Source organism: Epinephelus lanceolatus, chromosome 6 (genome assembly GCF_041903045.1).
Source record: "Epinephelus lanceolatus isolate andai-2023 chromosome 6, ASM4190304v1, whole genome shotgun sequence".
NCBI classification, from domain to species: domain Eukaryota; kingdom Metazoa; phylum Chordata; class Actinopteri; order Perciformes; family Serranidae; genus Epinephelus; species Epinephelus lanceolatus.
In genome coordinates, this window is record NC_135739.1 from 26542666 (window position 1) to 26569487 (window position 26822).

Consider the following 26822-nt stretch of genomic DNA (forward strand, 5'->3'; position numbering starts at 1 on the left):
GGTGTCGTCACTGTCTTCTGATGGTTAATCCTGAGTAACTGAATAAAAAGCATTTTACAAAACAGAAATCAACCTCTGACAGGTCTGAACCTGACGCTGCTATTATGGTTTTTTGTCTACAGGTGGCGCACATTGCTCAGGTAGAAAGTACCTCTTGTTTTTTCCCTAATTTGTCCTTTCAGGAGAAGAATATCAGCTACTGCAAAACTGCCATTTCACACACCTCAACCATGCCTATAACCGCGACTTTTAGCATTTATTGCTGCTATAACTCAAAAACGCACGTAACAATGTAACAGGCGGAGAATGTCGGAGGCACACCTGGCAGGAACAACCTGACAGTCAAACACCAGGGTATATTACCCACAAATACACTGACACGCCATTGGTCAAATTCCTGATTGCGTGGATGAACACACGGAAGTCAAACGTCTCTGTCATAGACTGGATGTGATGTGAGCAAAATGATCGGAGATCTGTTGATATTCGGGTAATTTGTCCAGTTTCTGCCATATTTCACACACGGATACGAATTTATTTAACCCACATGTTCTTCATGTGTGTTGTTGTGCACTGTGTTGCCGATTAGATGGTGGTTTATGAAGCTAACTAACAAGCTAGCTCGGCGCTAATGCCAGCTCACCAGCTAACGTCAGCTGGGCAGGTAGATATCACTGTCACCTGTCAACAAACAGTTTGTCTCTCTGTGCTCTGTAGGACCTTACTGGTGAATGCAGGGGCTGTGCTGAACTTCAAGCTGTGAGTATTAAATTGTTTAACACCTCACACCAGAGCTACAAAACAAAATAAACATGAAGTTTGTTAACAAAATGAGCAAATCAGTCAGTTGGAGATTAACTGTGGATGTTTTGCAGCAAAAGGAAGGAGTCCCAAGGGTTTGGAGATGAGTCCAGATCACCCACAACAGGTGTGCATATGTGTTAAAGAGAGGCTGGGGGAAAAAACATGGAAAAGTGTGTGTAACATGCTCTGTTAAAATAATCTGTCTTTCAGGTGACAACATCAGAGAGTTTCTGCTCAGCCTGCGATACTTTCGGATCTTCATCGCTCTATGGAACATCTTCATGATGTTCTGCATGATCCTGTGAGTAATCAACTTAAATGGACGCTGGTCATGTATCTGTAGACATGCTGGACATGATGGCGAACAGGCTGTGAGGAAATACTTGAAGGTCCAGTATGTAGGATTTATGAGCATCCTTTGGCCAAAATGGTATACAGTATTCATATTTTTTTTATATTAGTTTATAATTAATTGAGTAGATGTGCTTTCGTTACCTTAAAACGAGCGGTTTAAATCTACACATGGAGCAGGTCCTCTTCCACAGAGTCTGCCATGTTGTTGTACAGTAGCCCAGAAGGGACACACCAATCACTGGCTCTAGACAGGGCCATTCCTGTTTCTGTATTTTCCAGTCACCTGCTGTAGCTCTCCTACAAGCTTGACACATGGGAGAAGTTTTAGTTTTGTAACGTCACCGCTCGATACCATTCCTACACACTGGACCTTTGAATTGTAAAAATAGGGTACTTTAAACTAAGGATAAATCTGACAATGTTTTTATCCCCTTAACTCTCAACAAATCCCATTAGAAGACCAAAATCAACAAGTATTCATCCAAACATGTACTACTAAAGAAAGATAAATCTTTTTGCCACAGAGCTCCATTGTTGCACATGACACAACTGAACACATCCATGTCAGAAGCCACACTGTCGCTTTGACTAGCTGACATGTTTATTCATTACGAAGACGACTGTGTTTTATTTTGTGTTATTCCCTCTACCCTGTCTTGCTGTTTTGAATACTTACTACTGGAGCACCAAATGTTTATTAATCCACATCTGAAAATAGTCCCCAACATATACACAGTTTAGTCCTGTTTGAGTAACGGTGCCTAGGTGTTTTAGGAAATTACTGAGCCGTTTTACAGAGGATTCTATGTATTTGTGACCTGTCTCTTGGCGCCTTCAGTGAGAACCAGTGGGCTTGAGGAGCCATAGACAGGGTAGGGAATTAGAAAATACTCAGAGATGGACCAATGCTGTGTTGATTCTTATGGGGTTTGTTGGCACTATAAAACAAAATGCAAACATTAGCCTCATCCTTCAAAGAATAATCTTTGTGTTGACTTTATGTCACAGTTGAGTGGAAACATTTTCCATGGTACAGAAATGAACATTGTGTTAACAGTTTCATTTGACACAATTTCAGACCACAGCAGCTCGTTAAATTATCCTTGGTTAGAGTAGCCACAATCCAAATGCAAACAAAAAGGGACCTACAATAAACAACAACTAAGTTAAAAAGAGTCTTAGAAATGGGCTGTGAAGTTGTTGCTTTTCTAACTGGCTGAATTTCTTCAATCCTCACAGATTGTTTGGGTCATGATCAACATTTGTGGCGACTGGACTTCCACCAGGATGCTGATTTCCCAGGGTAGATGCTACAAACTTCTCCTTTATGGGAGCTTGCTGTTCCTTTGGCCCTTTTAACTGTAATTATGCTCCATTTTCTTTACTCCAAATCATAAATCTGCTTCTGGCTGTACAGGAATTTATGAATCGCTGTATTTATTTTGTCTCACAGAGGTTGTTACATTTTTCCCCCTTTTTGTTTAAGCTGTAAATGCATCAGCACCTTTGCCTGTGCAGGATATGTGTTGTCTTGTACCCCTGTGCTTCATTATAGAACATGATTTTTTTTCTCCAGCATGTCGGTTTTCTTATTAAAGAAACACTGTTTTGTAAATGGACAGCCTTCACCAATAGGATAGAAAATGTTTTTCTGGGACGTGTTACCTGTGATTCATCATTTATGGTTCCTGCAGTGATCAAAGCTGGTGGATGACCTTTTCCCCAACCAAAATCATCTTGCTGAGATGTCCTTTTATCACTTTTACTTGCACAGTCATCATAGCCCAGCTGGAATCAACAGACAAGTCAAAATGATAACTGTCACTTAGTGAACTGTACGTCCCCACTGTACAAACATCGCAAAATTGTATGTCACTTCAGAATATTTTAATGCAGATTTAAAAAGGAAAATGCCATTTTCCTTTATTCTGGGGTACATGTGCTATAAGAAAATCTCTGTATGTCCTATAATGTAAATGTGTCCTTATTCTTAACAATAAATATACACCGTTTTCTTATGCAGTGTCTTTTAACTGAATGGTTGTGACTGCCTGTTGGCACGAGGGATGCACGATCCAATACTCAACTCATTCAGTGAAATGCATATTCGCCATGAGATGACTGATACACATTAAATACAGTTTTTTGTTTTGTTTTGTTTTGTTTTGTTTTCAGTCATGAGACAATGGCTTTATACTTCCCTGTAATAATACTTCCTACAGCTGTACTACATCCGTACTGTATACTCATTGTAGATTGACACTGTACACTCATTCCACTATAACAGTTTTTTGCAGTTACTACATGAGCAATTAACACACTTTATATATTTTTAATTTTTAAAATTAAAACAGTTTTCAATCAAACTCCTACCTAAGAATGCCACTGATTGTCTCTTGATAGGAAAGGGTCCTGGGTCCTGGGTCCTGCCAGGTGGAAAATTAAGCTTCTCTGCTTGAAGTCAGAGGAGATTTATTTCTCCTTTAGCTCTTCAACAGTGCCTTTTATTGCTGTGTATGATACAAACACTGTACAGTCTATCTTATTGCTTCCAGCTTCATTGCAACAAGGCAACAGTGCCATCAAGTGACAATGTAAGAAAAGAGCAATAGATAGGAAAATGCTTGACAGAGGGCGGATTACCTACATGACAAGAAACAGAACAAAGAAAAATAGATTTAGTAATGTATTTGAAAACGTGTAAAGCAGGGTAATCCTGGGTAAAATAAATAAATAAATATTACAAATAATGTTTTGACAGATTTTCTTGTTTAATGAGGGGAAGACAGTGGCAATATAGTGTTAAGCTGCATTCATAATTGACATTTTTATTTTAGTTTGTATTTTTGCATTTGTAGATGAGGAATTTTGCGATAATACGAGTTGCATAAAAGGGGGAAGTATGTTTATAGATATATGAATAGCAACCAAATATCTTTAAAGCAAAGGTTTTGCATTTTTTTTTAACTGCACAATATTTTCTTTATTAATTAAGTATTTTCAAAGCCTCTCTGCACGTCCAAAATAAAGGTGTGAAATATATGGATCCATTTAAAATAAAATATGAAGAGCCTGTGCTGTGCAGACATCACTGTCTGATTTAAGGCCACTTCTTCCAGAGAACAATATCGCAGATATGAACAATTGGTTACGTAAAATTTTCCCATCATGCCTTGCGGGAGCGCTTCACAAAAAGCCCGATGACAAGACCGAGGAGGAGGAGGCTACCAGCCGAGGGGGGTAGCCGATTCCCGTAGAGGATTTTCTGCTCTCGTCGTCCGAATTATTGAGTCGTGGCGGCGGCGGATGAAAACAAAAATAAAAGCATCATAAAACATGGTGCTCAGTCCGACAGAAGAGCTTCCGTCGGGCCTGTGAGTGTCGGCCGGTTCCCAACCGCCGCCTCTTCGGGGGATTCTGCTGTCTGAGTCCGTCCTGACCCGCGACACCGCCAGGCGATGACAGCGGCTACAGCCACTCCGCAGGTGATGAGAGACCGGCTGCTACAGGCCATCGACGGTCAGAGCAATGTGAGTATCACCGCTAGTTTCCAGAGGACGAGCTGGAGGCAGAAAGGCAGACAACAAGGCCAAACCGATTCCGGGTTGACAAAGTGGGGGCAGTCAATGTATGGCGAGTTATTATTTACTTGCTAATTAGCTGGCTAACATCTCTACTTAGCTAAAGTAACTAATGCCAGGCATTCCTGCGCCTAGCTAACTGACTTCAGCTGGCTAATGTTCATGTAGCCAAGTTAGCTTATTTGTGAACACTAAAATGCCTCTGGACTGGAGACTTGCTAAACTGAGCTATCAGGTAGGAAGTGTAAATCTGGAGGTAAGTGTCCTTTAGTGGCAGAGATGGTGATTAATGAGGGTTTCAGTAAGATCAAGGCTTCACATAGATTTAATTATCACCTCTGTGCTTACCTTTATAAAGCTGATGAGATTACAGTGCTTTTCTGGCAAGATCCATGGTACAGACAGTCTGGACTGCATCTGATAAAAGTTTAACAAATTTTGGCAGAATGCAGGTATTGCCAGTCACTAAAAAGTACTTAAAAACACCATTAAAATCTCATAAGCTTAGCTACAGCTGTTATTTGCTAACTTGGAGAAATGTAAGTATAACTTTTGCAGTATAATGTGTACTGGACCACTGTGTTCAAAGATTTAAGCACATAACTTAATGAGCTGATGTGTTTCCTTCTAGATATCCTTTGTTTAATTTGTATTTCATGCATTGATGAAAAAATTCTAATAACAAAGTCCAGTATTGTCATAAAGCAGTCCCCATTGATTTGCAATACTGCGTGCATTGGTCCTTCCCCACCAGATGTATTAAAGTGGTTGCTACCACAGTCGAATCTCTAATGGAGGACAAATCTACATCATGTTGTCATGGTATAAATACCACTATATCACCCAACCTTAGCAAGCTAAAGCTTTTGTTTACTGACTTGGAGAAATGTAAGTATGACCTTTTGTGTTACTGGACCACTGTGTTCAAAGATTTAAGCACATAACTTAATGAGCTGATGTGTTTCCTTCTAGATAGTCTTTGTATAATTTAAGTCATACATGCACTCTCAGCTAGTGTTATAGTTGTATGAAATCCTTTATTATGATAGTTATTAAGAACCTCATATAAATGTCCCTTTTTGAGACTAATCCAGCAAATTTAACACCTTTCAAATCAAGGTACTCCATTGCACTGATACAGAAACCCTAATAAAGAAAGTCCAGTATTATCATAAAGCAGTCCCCATTGATTTGCAACATTGCCTGCATTGGTCCTTCCCCACCATAGATATTAAAGGGGTTACTAACACAGTCGAATCTCTCTTGGTGGACAAATCTACATCATGTTGTCATGGTATAAATACCACTACATCACCCAACCTTAGCAAGCTTAAGCTGCTGTTTACTAACTTGGAAAAAATGTAAGTATGACGTTTTGCAGTATAATGTATACTGGACTGCTGTGTTCAACGACTAATCCAGTAAGTTCAACACCTGTCAAATCTAGGCACTCCATGGCATTGATGCAGAAACCCTAATAAAAAAGTCCAGTATTGTCATAAAGCAGTCCCCACTGGTTTGCAACATTGCATGCATTGGTCCTTCCCCACCAGACATATTAAAGTGGTTGCTACCACAGGCGAATCGCTGTTGGTGGACAAATCTACATCATGTTGTCATGGTATAAATACCACTACATCACCCAACCTTAGCAAGGGTGGTGCAGGCCCATATTAAAGTGAACAGGCCGCTATGGATAGTACTTCTATCTCATTTGCAGATCTGAGTTCTTGTAGGGTAGGATAGAAAAGTACATTTGCATGCATTCTCAGTTTGACATATAGAGCCTGAAACCAGTTGGAGTGCGTCATGTCTTGACACACAGGTGCACATTTGAAAGTCTATTCAAATTATGTCCTGGCCTTATAACAGCCATTCTTTCTCTCTAGGGACTGGTGTACATTAGGCCTGTGAGGTTCTGAATTACAAATTGCAACATCTACATACAGCAACTGTACTTTGATTCTGTTGCAATGCTGACAACATCATGATGTGTCAGGATTGTGAGTAATAAACGTATGTGTCTTTCAGCAGATATGCAACATGGTGGTAGTTATGGAGGTGATCTCCTTTTTGGAGAAATATCCTATCACCAAAGAGGCACTGGAGGTGGGTGACATTCAGACCTACATTATGTGCATTTACAATAAAACGCAATTGTAACCAGTAAAATCATAGCTGCTGTTTAACATATATCTTATCTCCTTAAAGGAAACCCGCCTTGGCAAGCTCATCAATGATATCCGGAAGAAAACTAAGAATGAGGACCTTGCAAAAAGGGCCAAGAAGCTCCTGCGGAACTGGCAGAAGCTAATTGAGCCAGGGAAGGGTGAGGTGTTGTCTAAAGGACACACTGGTGCATCATGGTCTTCCAATGGTGGTGCTCACCCTTGTATCTCCGCTCCAGCTGCCACCACACCATCAGGTAAAACAGGTCCAGAGCTGAAGAACAGAAATGACTTCAACAACTGCTTCTCCCCGAAGGTGGAGAAACCGAGCAACAGGAAACGTAAGGGTGACCAGAAGGAAGGACAGCTCTTAACAGCCAAGATATCCAAAACGACTCTTAATGAGAAAATACAAAATTCCAAACAGCTGCCAACCAATGGAATTGGTGGTAGCTCTGAAATTTTTGCAGATAATCATGCACATCAGCCTTTAGACAAGGAGATTCCTGAGCCTTTGGACAATGACAGGCTGAATAAAATCCCAGTCAATGCTGTAAAACCTCATCCAAGTGCCCCGGGATACAGCAAGCCTCTTAGCACTTCGTCTTTGCTAAAAGCATCAGTTCTGCAGCAGCAAGCTAGACAGGAGCAAGCTGTCTGTGGGGGGCAGAATCGACCCAGAAGCCCACGCTGTTCCTTGCATAGTCCTCAAACTCCAAAGCAGGAAGCTGGTGTCAAACAAACTACATCACAAGCACAGGGTCTTTCTAGCCCCTCGGTGAGGCCTGGGCCTGTGGACACCTCTGGCCTGGGGCCTTCCACTCAGCCTTTCAATGGTTGTGTTCAGGGTTTGCACACAGACACTTCAGATTTGGATTCTCATAGCAGGCCTCAAAGTACATCTCTTTACAACTCATATGCCTCCTCCCACAGTGATGTGGTCAGTTTGGAAGATGGTGCTGTAAGCAATACAGAGAAAAGGAAACGACAGAAATACAGGCCTAAGGACCATGTGATAAATTTAGATGGACAGACTGTAGAAGACGGCACAAAATCAGTCAGGTTAAAAGACAGGAGACTGACATTTGACCCCGTAACAGGACAGATCAAATCCTCCTTTCAAAAGGAGCCATGCCAGGAGACGGAGGTCAGATTGAGCCACAGACCTGAATCTCAGCGGTCTGAACAGCCGAAGCAGAACCCACCAGTTCCTCCCAGTCCCTTCCAGCAGACAGACTGGAAAGAGCTGTCTAGGAGTGAAATCATCCAGTCGTACCTTAGCCAGCAAAGCAACGTGCTGACGTCGTCAGGCGCTCACACTCCTGGTGCACACTTCTTCATGACAGAGTTCTTGAAAAAAGAGGAACACCGAGGTACAGATGTCAAGACAACTCACGTGTTGGCACCAGAACCCCCATCCAGTGATTTACCAGGGATTAGCAGAGAGGTCATCGATGAAGACCTGAACAGATTACACACACAGCACTGGTCTGGGGTTAACGGCTGCTATGACACAAAGGGTACTTGGTATGACTGGACTGACTGCATCTCCTTAGACCCGCATGGAGACGAGAGTAGGTTGAACATACTGCCGTACGTCTGTCTGGACTGAAACTGACTTTGGGCTTCTGAATTGGAAGTTAAAAGCTGCCTTCACTGTAAAGCAGAGCAACTCTGCACATATGAAGGCACTTTATTTAAGTGTAAGCTGCTGTTTTGCACCGTTGATGAAAGTGGAGTCAATGTGCTGCCTGCTTGGGTGTGTGTGTGGAGCACACGGGGTGTGTAATCAGTGTTTTTATGAATTTTTGAACACAGCATGAAGGAAAGAGGCTATGCATTAACTGAAATTGTTGGTGTTCATTAATTGTACAGATGAGTTCTCAATACCTGCCATTCTTTGTGTGGGAAAGGACACCACATTAAACTGCACAGCAAGGCTACGTTTTATTCGTCTTATGTTATCCACATGCCTTGTGGAATGTGACTTTTATGCATCCACTCACATTTAGTCCACAGTGCAGTATTTTTTCATTTGAAGTTTAGTTTTTAAAAATGTGATTCAGTCAGCTTTCAGTAGACAGAAGTGAGCTACATATATCGAGCAGATATCCAACAGATGCATCTGTCACTAAAGTTTTTGAATCATCTTGAACAAGGCTGTTAAGCTGTTAAATTAACGCCATTTTCAAATAACTATCATCATTACCGTTTGTATTAACAACTTTAAACTGTTGTGAAAAAAACATTTGTCATTGCACCTTTAGAACCGCTGTCCGCTCATTTCTCAACTGTCTCACGCAGGTACTTTTTGCAGAAATAACAACTGACAAATCAGCTTTAAAACATTTGAATATTTTTCTTGTGTTGTGAGGTTTGACTGCTGTTAATAAAGTGACATGAAACTGCCAGATGTGACTGGGCAGTCTGGGGTGAGAGAAGAAAAGGCTCGTGTGGGGGTTGAACAATGCACGCTGATAAAGAAATGTGGCTGTCATGTATGATATTTATTTACATTTACATATTCGTTTAAAGACTTATATACATGCTCAGACCACACTAAATCATTTTTGTTACATTTCTTTATTCAGAATTGGTTCAGCGATGCAACAGTCCAACCTTTCTCCTGCTGATACACCAGCCTACCTTTTATAGGAAAACCCTCCAAAATGACACATTTTGATAATGTGAACTAATTTTATTTTATACTTGCCTTTTCCCTTTACTGTGTATTTAGGCTGTAAAATATGAATTAAAATGGCAGAGCAGATTATGCTTCTAGCTTGCATCTTTGTACTGTCAGGAAGACCTGAGATATAAATTGACATGCTGGATAAAGTACTTAATATCATTCCTTTAGATATTGTTTGCCTTATGGAAACCTGTGTTTTCCCTAAAGATGAAGCCTTAGTGAATGTACAGAAATTAGCCTTTTGTGTTCAGTCGAATGCAGAAGAGAACATATTTGCTACTTTGTCCTTTAAGTGGACATGTTGATATGTGTTAATAAAAAAATGAAGGAACTGTGACTGTCTTCTCTTTAAGTGTTTATCACAGGTTCTTGCCTGTGATCACTCACATTAACTGATAAATTAATGCACTGATTCCCACAGTGCGGGATCTGCGTTGGCTTTGCATGCTCTTCACTTTCAGATGAATTTTGATTAATTTTCTGGATACTCTGAACTTCCTGTTTGTAAGAAATTTTACCTATTTCTGAAGCACTGATTTGATGCAATGTTTCCTTTCCAAATGCAGTTAGATAGATTCCATTTATCAAGTAGCTCAAAAGAAAATTAGTGGCAACTTTTGTATGATACAGCGCTGTGGGTGATGAGATGTCTTCTGTCAAGCATCATGTAAAAACACAGCTCATATAAAACAGTAAGACAATCACTTAAGGTGCATGCAGCTCCCAAACTTCTAATTCATATTTATTTGCAATGTTAATCCACCTCACTGTGGGGGTTTAGGTATTTAAAATACATGCTGTTAAATGGATTTCCTTTTTATGTTTGTAGTTACTTATGTAAGAATGAGAGGAGGAAGTTTAAAGGTTTAGAATTGCCTGTCATAAAAGCTAAATTGGGAGAGGACCACTCTATATTCTTGTGTTAATTTCACACTTTGAGGTTGCAGAACATCCTCTTGTATGAAGAGTTTTCTTTTTACATGGAGAACAAACTGCTGTACAGTGGTTCAACCAGACTGACTGAAAGGGCAGAAAGAGACAAAGACACCTCTGAGCAACAGTTCAATAGAGTATAAGAAATCACCATTCACTGGTAAAAACAACTGGAGGCTTGGCAACAAAATGTGTGCAGAGTTGAATAGGAAGGGCACAATAATTTCTATCCTCCAGAGACCCTGTGTCCTCATATGAGGACATTATATTTTGGGTTTACTGGACCTTATATGTCATTGTGCTAAACTTAGACTCTAGTCCCCATTTGTGGACACTTTTTTGAAACAAGATGGCAGCCATCTCTGCCAAGTCAGTCTGCAGCTGATCCTGACACATAAGTGAACAAGGTACAAACCTGATCACATTTTATGGTTGAAACTTGTTTATGATTAATAACGCTTGTAGTTTGATATGACAACATATTTGACCAGTTTGAGCAACAATAACATGCTAAGATGCTGTTAATTAGAAAGTACTCGTTTGCAGACATTGGGAATTTTTCATTAGCTCTTTGAAGGACATAATAACTTTGTTGTTGTCTCATTTGAGGATATTGGGACTTTATTATCACTGACAATGTTTAGTTATTTTATTCTTATCAGGTCCTACTAATCTCAAATAGCCAAAAAAAATTGAAAATGCAAACCAAACAAAGGTTCGGGTCTCATGAGGCTATAACTGTCTACAACTAGCCTAGAGTAATAATAAACCATATTTATAAAGCACTTTTAAAAACTAAGTTACCAAGTGTTTTACATGGTTGAACAAAAATTCAAAACATTTCAGGACTTAGGCAAATGAAATCAGGCAATTTAAGAAAGGGCAAATGAAATCAGGCAAAGAACAATGGAAAAAGAAAAAACAAAAGAGAACCCCAACAAGAAAGATAAATAGGCTGCCAACCATGAACAGATAAGCCTTTGTCAGCAATTGAATGCCCCGAAGAATGAACTGAGGCAAATGATGTCAAACAATTAAAATAATACAAAATCAAAAGAACAATGTACCCAGTGACAATGTAAGATAAAAACAATAACAAAAAACTGTATCTTAAAATTAATTAAAAGGTTTTCTTTAATAAAAAAAAAGGTACGTTTGAAGAGGTTAAAATACGTCAATCATTCTGAATCCTCATCATTATGAAACTAAGGAAAAAGGACATTATAAAATAAAAAATGCTGGAACTTAAATGAAAATGCAACAATTTGATGTTATATATTTTGTCTGATTTCTCATATTAGTAATTTCACAGTGTAATTCTATTTGTTTATTTCTGAAAACTTTGGTGTCTGTATGTGGGACACAGCTCTTCATGCACCTCTTGCTGTGGTTTGTGGTGTGTTTCTAGGCAAGACAAGGACAGTTTATTTATACGCCACATTTCAGCAACAAAGCAATTCAAAGTGCTCTATATAAGTGCAAAGAAATACGTTAGAAGAATACGTTAGAGCAATTAACTTAAGAACTAGAGAATATAAAATAAAAAATTAAAATGTACTAAAACAGGTATAAAATACAGGTGTAAGACTTACAGTGCAGTCACAATCAATGTGAAATATTTGAAGAATAAAGGCTACAGTGCAGTGTAAAAAAAATATTAAGTGTTTGTTTTAACGAAAGGAAACTCTTTCTACGTTTGAAATGTATTTATTTGCTTTAATTAATGTTAATAATGGTGGAGTTTAATATTCAAATTCTAAAATCAACCATTTTAAATGTAGTTCACAGCACTTCCATTTTATAAACGCTTTTTCTAATAATAAAAGCTTTTATTTTGAAAGCTGTGACCGGAAGCTGCGCACTTCCTCCATTGTCGGCAGTCTGACGGTGGAGCAGCGCTGCCCTCCCCCGATGAGCCAGACACACACACCGCCGGTGACTCGTCACTCCGCGCTGGAAGATGGCTGCGGCGGACCGGCCCCCTGTTAGGGAAGGGATCCGGATAGTTTTTCTGTGTGTGGGCTGGTACACGGTCAGCTCGGGGGGAAACATCGTCAACAAAATCATCCTCAATGGATTCCCGTACCCGGTCACAGTCTCTCTGTTTCATATCATCTCTATCGTCGTTTTCCTCCCGCCGTTGCTGCGGGCATGGGGAGTCCCCAAAACAGAACTGCCGAGCAGGTACTACCGGTGGTACATTCTGCCTTTAGCTTTCGGAAAATACTTTGCATCTGTGTCGGCGCACTTCAGCATATGGAAAGTACCTGTTTCATATGCGCACACCGGTGAGTACAGCGGGTTTGGGCTGATGTGGGTACTAACATGAGGCCACCTGGGTAACTTGATGATGTGTCTGTACCGTCAGCTGATGTTAGCTCCGCGGCTAACGCTGGACAACTCGGCGACACGGACATTTAACTGGCTTGTGGGCCCCGGGTTTGTGTGGCGTTGTGAAGGTCGTGACCACACGGGGTTCAATTAATTATTTAAGTTACAGAGAGTCCGCTGACTACAAATTGGTCAGCTTCAGACTCCATTTAACGCTAACCAACCGGCGGCTGTTAGCTAGGTAGCCAACTTAATTAAGCCTGATAGCCTACGTCAGGGGGGAGGGTCCATTACTGAACCGGCTCTGTGTTGCAGTGTGCTTCTCTAACTTTGATTTCACACTGCCTGTTAAAATCACATCACAGCCCCTCGTGTAATTGAGTTTTCTCATAAGAAACCCTGTTTTGGACATTAGAAGGTTACCAGCTGTGGAATGTGTATTATATAAGTTACACTCAGTTGCCACTTTATTAGGTACATCTAGCTAAAACCGTGCAGCCCATGGCTAAAACAGTCTTTTAATTCTTTCAATTTTGTGTGAAACTGTTCAGAGAGATTTTAGATGTCTCTAAACTTTTGTCAACACTACATTACACATTAGGCATCGTCAGTAAAGGTATACTTGTTAAAATAAACAGCTATCAGTGCACTCATTCTTTTTGGGGCTAAACCTTACATTTGTTTCCACTGTTTTAATTTTTTCTTGATTAGCATACATAATGTATATCAGAGGTAAGATCTGACAGAGTTGACCTCTTACAGAGATGACAAAAAGTTGTATATTGAGTAGCCATTGTCTTTTTCAATGTTGCTAAGACTTCTCTTAATGCTGATTAAAGTACTCATTTTATACTATAAATCTTATGTAGTTGTGATTTAGACAGGCTTTGGAGTTGACATGTTACCATTGAGACACATTTGATAGCAATATTTTTTCATGAATTCGTCAAAGAATAGAAAGCATACCAGTACTTGAGTAACATTCCTGCCTTTTTGGAAACCAGGAAGTGAGATAGGAGTCCTTGTGATAAAGCTGACTCCTTTCATGACCGATTTAATAATGTTTTTGTTGAAGTCTGTTAGAGGTGACATAAATCTGGGACACATCTTTAAAGGGCCAACATTTCACAAAAATATTTTGTAAAACAAAGATGTTATAGTAGTACCTTTTTTAATTGATATTATCAGTATGTACTGTTTGTTTTAGATATTGAAGATTTTTAACACTTTTTTAAAATTGTTTAAAGTTGTGAATTCTTGTCAGGGACAAGGGTATTTTTAAGTTGAGAAGTTAAAAAATGAAAGCAGATTGAAATACTTTATAAATCATATTTGTATTATATATTTGAATCTTTAAAAAATTACGTTTCACCCAAGAAACAAAATTAGTGTATCGATAAGTTATAATTTTAAGGGGTTTGTTTGTTTGATTTGTAGCATCCAAAATTACCCTAACATTACTATGAAAAACTGAACAGCATTCATGACAGAACATATTTTTGCATAGCTGTTGTTAAACTCCTTTAAAGTGGCATCTGACTGAAACCTGTGACCTCCTGACATCTAGTAATCTCTTCTTACCTTGAAACGTAAGGAAGTAAATTTGAAATATTTTGCAGGTTACAACTTCCTTTAAACCATTTAGTTTTCTTGTGGTGTTTGCACAGGGCAGGGTTTATTACAGGGTTGTTCTAGATGAAATAAACTGGCAATTTAATGTGAAGTGACACCTGTGAAAATCAGGTGAGTAAACTTAAAATGGCACCTCCTCTACACCATTTTCAAGACCCCCTGTGGACTTTGCACCTAATTTGGGAACCATTGCTTCCATAGTAATAAGATGTAAATCCTTCTGTCATTGTGTATGACAGTTTCCATTAACATTTTTAACTGGTTTTAGCAGCTAAAACCTGTTGGTAACGTCCCCCAGTTTCCACTAGCATTCGTGTAGCCACTTACAGCTAGGTTGCTTTGACTGCAAAAATGTACTCTCAGTTGGCAGTCTAATTCAACAGTCCTACAATACACCCTGATTACATGAAGGTTTTAATGTTCAGTTTTAGTAGAAACTATTTTAGAGAGGAGCTGATTCAACTTTATGATCCTCTTGGAAGCTGCAATTTGTTGAGCCGTTGAGCTGTATTGTGTTATTAGTGTATTTGTGAGGGATGTTTCTCATTTGAAGTGTGCCCTCGTCGATATAAATTGGGTGGAGAAAATATGAGATGCCTCCCGGTGTAATGCAATAAAGCACCAGGAGCTATCAGCAGCCTCCACAATGACCATAAAGGTGAATCAACACCTCTCGTGTTTACTGCATTAGTTTGAGCTAGATGTACCGAACACACAGGCAACTGAGTGTATTGTAAAACCTATGAATTAAATAGTCCTCGTAACTTGTAATTGTTTGTCCTAACTTAAATGTCAAATGAAATGACCTATTTCAAAGAACCTTGGGGGTCCTTAGACACATTTTTAGAGTAACAGCTGTCAATAAAATCTCTGTCCTTTTAAGTTGCTTTACTTTCACATTTAGCTTCCGTCTTTGTGGATAGTAGTTTTGTAACAGTGCTGAATCTAGCTCTGATGATTTTACAGTCTGAAAATACCTGTTGATAAGTAATGCACCTGTTTTAAATTGTCAGGGTGCCACAGCTCTTGAGTAAAACTATCTCTTATTGTTGGTAACACACACCAGGAAAAACCTAATGGTACACCAGCCAGTGACACACTGCAATAGAGGTGTGTTTGGCTGAGGCTGTGTTCTGGCTCCTGACGTAGTAGCACCTTATAGTCCAAACTCTTGTGCTCTCTACCTGCTGCTGTTAAACAGCAAGGAAATGATTGTTACACTCCACAAGCTGACATTGTTCCCTTTATCGTTTCTTTCTTTCACAGTCAAAGCTACAATGCCAATATGGGTTGTGCTGTTATCAAGAATTATCATGAGGGAGAAGCAAACCACAAAGGTGAGTAAGTTTTGACACAGCAAACACGGCACAAGGCCCGCTCTGTTTGAGACTCAGCAGTGGTGATGTGGCACAGTACTGCGCCCGTACTGCATCTCATATTACGGCCATCTGCAGGGGCTTTTGTCCCTGAATTTAGTCAGATGTTCTTTGGGAGGTGGGGTGGAGGTCACAGAGGGGAAACTAACTTTTTATTTCCACCAGCCAGCCACACTCACCTGTTAATCACCAAATTCACTCACAACTTTCCATATTCGAGGACCCAGCTGGGTTTGTGTTCATGCATGACTTTCAAAGGTTGTTAGAATTCATGCAGAGTATTTTGGTGTGCAGGTGTGGAAAGGCTTCAGGTGGTTGAATATTTCCAGAGCAGGGGGTAGAGTTATATTAGCACTAAAAGAAGCCTGGTCTCCAATTTTCTGGCTCAGTGGCGTAATGTTCTTCGAGGACAAAACACCTGTTGAGTGCACACACTGTTTGTTTGTTACAGTCCATTAGCATAGGAAAACACTTAAGGGATTTATTTACACTCAACGGACTGTTAGATCAACTTGAGTTGATGTACTTACATTTATCCTGGAGTGTATCTAACTTCAAGTGTTTGTCAGCATTATAGTATTAGCACAGAAGTTAGTGAAAGGGTAACATGATCATATCGCTATAAACAACGTCGCTTAAAGTTAATTAGTTCCACTATTAAGCAATTGTTTGGTCCATGAAATATAAGAAAGTAGTGAAAAATGGCCATCACAGTTTCCCAGGATGCAAGGTAACATCTTCAAATGTCTAATTTACAAGGTCGCTCCAAAAAATAAAATATTCAGTTGGTTTAAAAAAGAGACTTTTTTTGCTTAAACTGACTCAAATGAATAATAAATTATCAAAATATCCATCCAATTAATTTTCTTTTCAGTCGATTAACAAATTGATTAACACTAACCAAATAAAATCTTGGTTGAGTGAAATTCTTCCTACTCTTCAACCAGTCGTTTGGTCGATGGGGAAAAATATCTGCATGTTATTATCATGCTCTTTACTTAATAGCGCTGTGTGTCTACCCAAACCATTTTTTTCTGTCACAAAGTTCGACATTAACACTTGCCCAGGGCAAGTTAACTCTGTGGTCAGGCAAGTGGAATGCCTCAAGTGAAAAATAAAGGCGATCTCCGGTGTAATATTATCAGAAAAGTGTACTGTAACGCTTTTCCACCTGAGCTGCGTGGACATGGCCATCGTACCACTAAACGTTGGACAGGACTGATGAGAAATATCAGACACACTGGGCACTATAGAAGTTAACTAGTTGACGATGTCATATACAACATAACGTAACTAACGTTAAATTTCTCTGTAACGCCAATTGCTATTTTTAGCCCAGAAGCTAATATAAGCCATCCTACCACTCCAACAAGGTCTCCGTAGTATAGTGATTGTATCCCTCTCAGAAGCTTTATATTAATTCAGCCTTGAACTGCGTGTCCTTTTTGATACTTGGTAAAAATAAATCCATAATGATTACTCTGACACTGAATGTCTTCTGTGATTATTTATCCATTTTCAATTAAAAAGAAGAGTTGAAAAATGTTTAACTTTGGTTGAAACTTAGCACTCATCACTGTTACCAGCCGTCTAATCACAGCGGAGAAGGGGCCGGACAAATACCACAAAGACCAACCATCACAGACAACATATACAAGTGTTGAACAAGAACTGTTGTTGTCAGCTGGGAAAAGAAACGCTTTGGTGGACACACGGCCTTATTTAAGAAACACCTACGATCGTCTGACCAATGAGAATTTAGTTGGAAAACAGCATATTGACCAACCAACCAGAGGGAGACAGCCCTAATTAACAGATGAATTGTTTAAGCTCTATAATTACTACCCGACTACAAACACCCCGGCTCATCTTGGCCACACGCAGATTGACAGTGACAAAGTTTAAATTAGGCTTGACTCTCTTCCCTCCATAGGTGTTGTACAAAACACCATAAAGCACTGTATGAAATACTGGAACCATTGAACAGAAAATATGATGTATTTTCTGCACGCACAGCTCCTGTGCTCAGCTGTCAAACTGTTAAATCTTATTGGCTTTACAAGCTATAATGTCGTTCTACCGTAGTAGTCTGCACTGTGCAGCTGTGTGTTGTAAGACAAACCAAATCTTAATGAAGAGAAAAAGAAAAAGAACCTCAATATCTGCCTCTGCTCTGTGTCAAAGAATCAGGATTAAAGGCCAAAATGCTTGGTTGGGGCGAACTTTACAGCATATGATCTCTGTGGAATAATGCGTCGTCATAATACATCATGATTGTGGGATATTTTACGGTCACGGTTTGCTGAACGTGAATAAAGAGACCTCTGAGTCTAACATTAGCCCGTCATGTTTACCTTTACAGTCGGCAGTTCAGTAGTCAGACAGGCTGGGTCCACAGGGAATGTAGGTGTTGATGACGTGTTAGTGTGTGTGTGTGTAGAGAGATCCTGTTTGAGGAGCAGCAGGATACACTGAACTGTACTGAAGAAGTGCTTTGTCAAAATGATCAAATTCAGTATTTATACTTGACTCAGCTTTGTTCAAAAATTACAATAAGTCCAGAATTTCAAACATAATGGACTGTACAAAATATACTCAGTGGCCACTTAATTAACACTTTATGGTGGAACAGTTGTATTGGATTGCACTGGATTACACAAGTGTACCTAATAAAGTGGACACTGTAGATTTATAAGGAAGTAAGTACATATAACCAAGCAGTATAGTCTCATATCGTCTCGAAGTTTTCCCTTTGAGTGCAGACAGCCTTCAGGATGAATTTCCAGATTAAATCCTGAAACCTGAAATGGGACACAAATCTAGGGCTCTGCCAAAATAGATGAGGCTTCACTTAATATTCAGGGTTACACAAAAAAGAATACCAGCCACTTTACAATTGAGCGCTTGTGTTAAAAGCCCTTAACTGGATGCATCAGCATGTTCAGTGTGTTAGCAGAAGATAATTTTGTTAACTTTTCATCCTGATTGTGTTGAACAAGTCGTTGCCTGGAGCTGCTCTGCTCGCTCGTGGTGCATCCTGTTGAAAATGTTTAATCATCACAAACACATTAATGCAGGCAGCTTATTGGCACAGTGTACAGTTTGGCTGCAGAGCCAGTCATATTCACACTGTCTACCTGCTTTGGCAGCAAATTCTGGCTGAAAGTTGCCAGCCTGCCTTTTTTTGTTGCTTTTCTTTGCCAGCCTCTTCCTCTGACTACTCTTCCTTGAGTTACTCACTCTTGTTGCCAGTGTTACTTAGTTATTTACGTACAATAAAACCGAGGGCAGGTGAACTGGAATCGGACAATAAACGCTCAGTGCAGTGTTTTCTCAGTTTCACTCTGTGTGTTTGGTTTGAGGGGAGGAGAGTGGGTGACTGAGTGGGTGCACAAGTGGGTTTCATAACAACTGTGTCTGTATCATTTTTCACGGTCCAGCATTTTCAACACGCAAATAAATGGATAGTTTCAGCCCATGAGGTGTTTTCCCCAAGTGTGTGGTCTCAGATAGAAGGGTTAGTATGTCCAGCTGCAGCCTCTGAAGGTGTGACATTTTTTCCTCGTTATTTTTACAGTGCTTCATGCAGTATTGCAAACTTAACTGTGGAAGTTTTGTAAAGCTATTTGGGTTTTGTTAGGCGGTTAAATTGTGGGTGCACTGGATTTAAGGCTTTGAAGAATGTTGGAAATATCACTTAACATTTTCTACACTTTTAGTAGCCTGTCAAAGTTAATGTAATAATGATTTGTTGATGTTACAGCAAGGCATTACCTGATTATCATTGGTATTTTGATATCATTGATATGATTCATATTCCTACGTCTCAGGGATGCAACTAACAATTAATCTGTGATAATTTCCTTTATTGCTTGGTCTATAAATAGGGAAAAGGCCCACCACAATTCCCTAAAGCCCAGCAGTGGCTTCCTCATATCACTTGTTCTGTCTGACACCAGTCCAAAGCCCTGAGATTTAAATTACCTGGGAAACACTCCCTGATGCAGCAGCTGTACCGTCCTGGATATAAACCACTAAAGCGTTGTTTGTTATGGTTCCTGCTGACTCTGCCTTCTGTGTGGTCCTCGTCGTAGGTGTACGTATCGCTCATCCCCATCATTGGAGGAGTGCTGCTGGCCACGGTGACTGAGCTGTCCTTTGATGTTTCAGGACTAATCAGCGCTCTGGCTGCGACGCTCTGCTTCTCTCTGCAGAACATCTTCTCCAAAAAGGTAACTCATTCTCATGCAGCCACACGATGAGCAGGGTGGGAGAGGGGGGGTTTGTAAAAATGCGGTCAGAAAAGAGAAGTGGTTCTGTGTTGAAAAAATCAGGATGAGCAACTGGATTTCACAAGTCACCCCAACTAACTGTAATCACTGAAGTGTGTTTTTCCTTTCAACTTTGACCTTGTGTGCCCAATTGTTGCCATCATGATTCATTATTGTGTATGTAAATACAGATGTACAGTACAGGCCAAAAGTTTGGACACACCTTCTCATTCAATGCGTTTTCTTTATTTTCATGACTATTTGCATTGTAGATTCTCACTGAAGGCATCAAAACTATGAATGAACACATGTGGAGTTATGTACTTAACAAAAAAAGGTGAAATAACTGAAAACATGTTTTATATTCTAGTTTCTTCAAAATAGCCACCCTTTGCTCTGATTACTGCTTTGCACACTCTTGGCATTCTCTCCATGAGCTTCAAGAGGTAGTCACCTGAAATGGTTTTCCAACAGTCTTGAAGAAGTTCCCAGAGGTGTTTAGCACTTGTTGGCCCCTTTGCCTTCACTCTGCGGTCCAGCTCACCCCAAACCATCTCGATTGGGTTCAGGTCCGGTGACTGTGGAGGCCAGGTCATCTGCCGCAGCACTCCATCACTCTCCTTCTTGGTCAAATAGCCCTTACACAGCCTGGAGGTGTGTTTGGGGTCATTGTCCTGTTGAAAAATAAATGATCGTCCAACTAAACGCAAACCGGATGGGATGGCATGTCGCTGCAGGATGCTGTGGTAGCCATGCTGGTTCAGTGTGCCTTCAATTTTGAATAAATCCCCTACAGTGTCACCAGCAAAACACCCCCACACCATCACACCTCCTCCTCCATGCTTCACAGTGGGAACCAGGCATGTGGAATCCATCCGTTCACCTTTTCTGCGTCTCACAAAGACACGGCGGTTGGAACCAAAGATCTCAAATTTGGACTCATCAGACCAAAGCACAGATTTCCACTGGTCTAATGTCCATTCCTTGTGTTTCTTGGCCCAAACAAATCTCTTCTGCTTGTTGCCTCTCCTTAGCAGTGGTTTCCTAGCAGCTATTTGACCATGAAGGCCTGATTGGCGCAGTCTCCTCTTAACAGTTGTTCTAGAGATGGGTCTGCTGCTAGAACTCTGTGTGGCATTCATCTGGTCTCTGATCTGAGCTGCTGTTAACTTGCGATTTCTGAGGCTGGTGACTCGGATGAACTTATCCTCAGAAGCAGAGGTGACTCTTGGTCTTCCTTTCCTGGGTCGGTCCTCATGTGTGCCAGTTTCGTTGTAGCGCTTGATGGTTTTTGCGACTCCACTTGGGGACACATTTGAAGTTTTTGCAATTTTCCGGACTGACTGACCTTCATTTCTTAAAGTAATGATGGCCACTCGTTTTTCTTTAGTTAGCTGATTGGTTCTTGCCATAATATGAATTTTAACAGTTGTCCAATAGGGCTGTCGGCTGTGTATTAACCTGACTTCTGCACAACACAACTGATGGTCCCAACCCCATTGATAAAGCAAGAAATTCCACTAATTAACCCTGATAAGGCACACCTGTGAAGTGGAAACCATTTCAGGTGACTACCTCTTGAAGCTCATGGAGAGAATGCCAAGAGTGTGCAAAGCAGTAATCAGAGCAAAGGGTGGCTATTTTGAAGAAACTAGAATATAAAACATGTTTTCAGTTATTTCACCTTTTTTTGTTAAGTACATAACTCCACATGTGTTCATTCATAGTTTTGATGCCTTCAGTGAGAATCTACAATGTAAATAGTCATGAAAATAAAGAAAATGCATTGAATGAGAAGGTGTGTCCAAACTTTTGGCCTGTACTGTAGTTGTATGTGGGGTTTTTGTTATCATGTTTGTTTTGGCTTAAATTGAATTTTTAGCTTCACTTAATGTTTTTAGCTTGTGTTGACACTGTTGTAGAGCAACGAGAAATCCCACTTGTCTTATTGGTGCCACTAATATATTCATTTGAGGAACAAATCCAAGTTTAAAGTTCAGATATATATGACGGACAGGAGATTTCAAATGGCAGTAATGTGGTAAATTCCATGGTAAAAGGACTGCATTTGTATAATGCCTCTCTACCTTAACAAACAAAGGTGGTTGTTATGTTATTTATACACACTTGGTGGCAGTGCTTGCCTGCCCATTAGGAGCAACTTCAGGTTCAGTATATTGCTCAAGTATACATCAACATGTGGACAGGCGGAGCTGGGGATCACACCACAAGACACATACTACAAGCAGCATGGTCATCACAATGGCATGTCTAATATCGCCATGAATGCAAGTATTAGGTAGTGGGTTATTAGAACACAGACCTGGATGTTTAATAAGGTTTATTAGTGTAGTTTAGATTCCTTTAATGTTCTCTAAAGTTTTACTGCCGTTGACAGTATAACAAGCTACTTTTATGAATAATTGGAGAAGTCGGTGAACACACAAGGGAGAGAAAGGAGGACTGAAAGCATTATCGAACCTCTAACCATCTCCAGCCACAAGAAGGTTACTTATGACTCTGTTAAAACTCAGTGATTCAATGACAATAGTTTCTCGAAAACATCAAAGGAGTATAAATACAGTTCATTGATGTTTAGCTACTAATTAGTATGCAATCATGTAAGTTCAAATGTAAAACAACGATAATTTACATTGTTCATTGATTTAGAAAGAATATTTACAGTATTTACAGGTTGATGCAGTTACATTTCATATTTATACTCATAATGATTGAATAGTTTTCTTCCTTGAGCGTAAAATGTGTGTTGATACTTTAAAATGCATAACATCTTCATCATCTTCATTGCACTACTTGGCGATCTTTCTGCTTTAAACATACCCACTCATCACAAATCATTCCTTCTAATAGCATTAACCATCGCCAAAAAAACAATATTACTGAACTGGAAAGATAGATCCAAATTATCCATATCACATTGGCTTAACTTACTTACAGATCATTCAAACCTAGAAAAACTTACCGCTGCTTTGAAAAATAACACATCCTATGAGAACACCTGATCCCCCTTCATACAGTGCCTCCAAAGCTGATTCCTCTTACATTAAATGTATATTCACTCTCTGCTCTCCTCATTACTCTGCTAACACATCCTAATACTGCAGCTGTCATATATCAAATGAACATGTATTTATTTATTTATCTATTTATTTATTATTCATTTGTTTCTTCCTCTTTTTTTGTGTACACACTGTTAAAGTCAAATATATATTATGTAGATAGCCATATAATCATGTTATAATATATTGAGCATAATGCAAACATGATTTGAATAATTATACTATTATCATTATTAATATTATCATTATTATTATTATTATTATTATTACAATTATAATCACAAGATGCAATTAAGATGACAACAGGGGTGTTGGGGGGTGGCGCCGGGCTGGGTGGGTTTGGTAGGTGTAGGGGTGTCCTCATGCCTGGCTCTCCGGTGGCGCGGCGGGGCCCCTGGTTGGGGCAGGCAAGCAGCGGGGCTGGCCGGGCCTACTCCTCTCAAACACCACAGAGGTAATCTACAAATAAATCTGTCAGGCCATGCCCCTCCAGGTTGGACAGACTCCCTCCCAAGGGGTCTGGGAGTTGCCCAGGACTGAGACGGGAAATGGGATTACGGCAAGACCTGCAAAGGGTCAGTGGCCACCTAAGGGTCTGGGTGTGGCCCAAAAACAGGACTGCCCTAAATAGATAAATATATATATATATATATATATATATAACACACAAATAAATAATAAACTGTAGTTATGTATGTTCCCCCCGTCATGTCTGTTTATGTGTTCACCATGTCATGTCACTGTTTTTGTCATGTAATTTCACTAAAAAAAAAAAAAAGAAAAGAAAAAAAAGCATAACATCTCAAGTATGCTCAAATTTGTCACTTTTGGAAACCTGCAATCAAACAGCGAAACTTGGGGGAAAAAAATTGAAATATTTCCATCTCTGACTGTTTCGTGCAAATCATACCCACAATTTCACCGAGAGTTTCTCTTCTTTGTTCCTTGTCATTTTGCACGAGCCCAGCTTCTGGCAACTCTACAACAGTCAGTGATCAGGTTTTGAACACAATCGTCAGGGTTGAAAACAAATTAGGAAAATAATGCCAACATTTAAAATGACTCTACTTGCACTCAACAGGCTTTTTTTTTTAGATTCAAAGGGAAGGTTTGTTGTTTTAAAGATGTCTTTACCAGCCAAAGTAGAATCAGATTATGTGATATCATTTCAAAATTGCTCTCTCTTTGATTTGATATGGTGTGTTCAGTAAGTGTGTAGTGGACAACAGAAAATATTGTAATAAGGAAAGACCAAAGATTTTACATCACCATCTCCTTTGCTTGTCACTCTCTTCTTTTTGTAATTGATCTTTTTTTCCTCTTTGTAAGGTGTTGCGTGACACAAGGGTCCACCACCTGAGGCTCCTCAACATCCTGGGCTTTAATGCTGTTATCTTCATGCTGCCCACCTGGGTTCTGGTGGATCTGTCTGTGTTTCTTGTCAATGGAGATCTGGTGAGTAGCAATAACAGCTAATTAATTGTTGATAGTGTCAAGCAGCATCTGTCTTGTTTTATGATCCCCAAACGCAGCCTAACCACACTGTTCTCCTCACAGTCCGACATCTCAGGATGGACAAGCACCTTCATCCTCCTGCTCATCAGCGGCTTCTGCAACTTCGCACAGAACGTCATTGCCTTCAGCGTGCTGAACCTCGTCAGCCCGCTCAGCTATGCCGTTGCCAATGCCACCAAGAGGATCATGGTCATTAGCATCTCGTTGCTAATGCTGCGCAACCCAGTCACCCTTACAAATGTCCTGGGTATGATGACGGCCATAGTTGGCGTCTTCCTCTACAACAAGGTAAGTCACTCTGACGTCTTGTGTGGACGGAGGAGAGGAGAGAGGAGAAGATGAATTATTTCATGTGAGAAGCTAATGTCAGCAGATAATATCGGTCCAATTTATGTTTCCAAAAACTAAGTCATCCTGCAGTTTACATTTTTTAATGCGGCTTTCTTTCCATTTGTATGTGTCTTTATATAAATGTACTCAATATATGCAGAACCAGCACTTTGCTCCATTTAGTTTTTCTTTCCTAAACAGTAAACTGCTTGGCACTCTGCCTAAAAGCAGCTTTCCATTTCTGCCACTCTCCGTCCAACTTGTGGCTGTATGTAATGTAATGTAAATAATAAACTTTACACTTTACTTATCCTCATTTGGAAACGTTTGACCCACCCAAACTATTTAGGATCAGTGGGCAGCCACAGTGCAGTGCCTGGGAACCAACTCCAAAGACACCCAGTCATTTAAAATCCATTTGCCCTTCTCCTCTGCCAACAGGCCAAGTATGACGCTAACAAGGAGAAGAAGCTGCTGCCAAGCACCAAGCAGGACCTGATGTCCTTTGACAACCTGGCGCTGGAGAAGATCCAGGCCAATGGGTCAGTGCCTTTCTCCCACGGCTCAGAGCAGCAGCACAACTGGAACAACGTGCTGACCGACCACTTCCAGTACAGCCGGCAGGCCTACACGACAAACTACAACAGCAACCACCAGTACGTGGTGTAAAGGAGGAGTCTGTCTCCACTCTGGGTGGCTGTCATAGACATTAACTGTGTGTAGCCGCCCCCCCCCCACACACACACACACACAGCAGCAGGACACAGCCCCGCTCCAAACACGAGACTGAAGGCAAGTGCTGTTTGTTCTGGATAGGAAGAATGAGATGGCCAGTGACGTGACCTCTCCCACGCTCCCCCCTGTCTGAACTTCACTTTCTGACGGCTTCGCTGTATCTCATTTATTTATTTGTTTGGTACCGACTGTATGGGATGGTTTGAGAGGAAACTTAAATCACCTGTTGTCAGAAATTTTGGTGACGGATTCAGCCATGTTGTCCAGACACAGAAATGTGCACAGCAGGTGGAAACGTAAAAGGTAGTTCATGAATGATTGCACCTTACTATCTGGAAATGTCTGGGTTTTTTTTTTTTTCACAACCAGCCATAATTTGTTTTGGATTATATTTGTTCACTTTCATCGGAAAGAATGTCAGCTGTAATTATTTAATATGAACGCTAACTTGCGCCGAAACAGCAGTCATCTTACATTTTGTAACAAACGCATCTCAGTGGAAGGCCTTAAAGGTATACTATGCAGGATTATCCTACAAAACAAGACTCGTACAGAAGTAATCCCTCTCAGTCCTCACTTATGACCCAGTAGAGAGACTCCGACCTCTGCATGTATTTGTTTGGACTTTAATAAAAAGGAAGCTGCGAAAATCCTGGACACAGCGCCTAAAAAAACAAATAGATCGAGACGAAACATCAAGCGGACAAAGCTTGCTCCCAAATAAGAGTGAATCTGGGGCTGGCTTCCACTTTCCCTGGCAGTGTTTCCAAACATTAACAGACATTTCCTGCATAGTATACCTTTAACATTTTGGTTTTAGGCAGATCATATTTAAGAGTGACATTTTTCTTCATGAGGCACCTGTAATGATGTGAGGAGAAGCAATCTGAATTGTTTTCTTCAGTGAATTAAAACGCATTCCACTTTACAAAAGCTGAAGGCAGATGAGACTTTGGGAAGTTGTGGTTTTGTAGATTTTATGCAACAGTAAAATAATCTGATCAGACTTCCATAGGCTTT

At 40.2% G+C, this 26822-nt stretch overlaps 3 protein-coding genes across 4 annotated transcripts; all 3 read left to right on the forward strand.

Moving 5' to 3' along the window:
- Positions 1–397: 397 nt before the first annotated feature.
- Positions 398–3176, forward strand: smim7 (small integral membrane protein 7). The gene is made up of 5 exons (XM_033621155.1): positions 398–490; positions 718–759; positions 876–928; positions 1015–1105; positions 2398–3176. Exons 1-5 carry the CDS (start codon positions 465–467, stop codon positions 2411–2413), a joined length of 228 nt encoding a protein of 75 aa, XP_033477046.1. The 5' UTR covers positions 398–464; the 3' UTR covers positions 2414–3176.
- Positions 3177–4343: 1167 nt separating this feature from the next.
- Positions 4344–9930, forward strand: LOC117254445 (mediator of RNA polymerase II transcription subunit 26). 2 transcript variants are annotated; one of them, XM_033622760.2, is made up of 3 exons: positions 4344–4688; positions 6771–6848; positions 6951–9930. In XM_033622760.2, exons 1-3 carry the CDS (start codon positions 4617–4619, stop codon positions 8517–8519), a joined length of 1719 nt encoding a protein of 572 aa, XP_033478651.2. In that variant the 5' UTR covers positions 4344–4616; the 3' UTR covers positions 8520–9930. The 2 variants fall into 2 exon arrangements, with proteins under 2 accessions (XP_033478651.2, XP_033478652.2); XM_033622761.2 differs by having other exon boundaries at positions 6774–6848.
- A 2499-nt stretch (positions 9931–12429) lies between these two features.
- slc35e1 (solute carrier family 35 member E1) lies at positions 12430–26480 on the forward strand. The gene is made up of 6 exons (XM_033621955.2): positions 12430–12820; positions 15762–15832; positions 19966–20103; positions 24552–24677; positions 24780–25025; positions 25509–26480. The coding sequence occupies exons 1-6, from the start codon at positions 12493–12495 to the stop codon at positions 25734–25736; spliced, it is 1137 nt and encodes a 378-aa protein (XP_033477846.1). The 5' UTR covers positions 12430–12492; the 3' UTR covers positions 25737–26480.
- Positions 26481–26822: the final 342 nt, after the last annotated feature.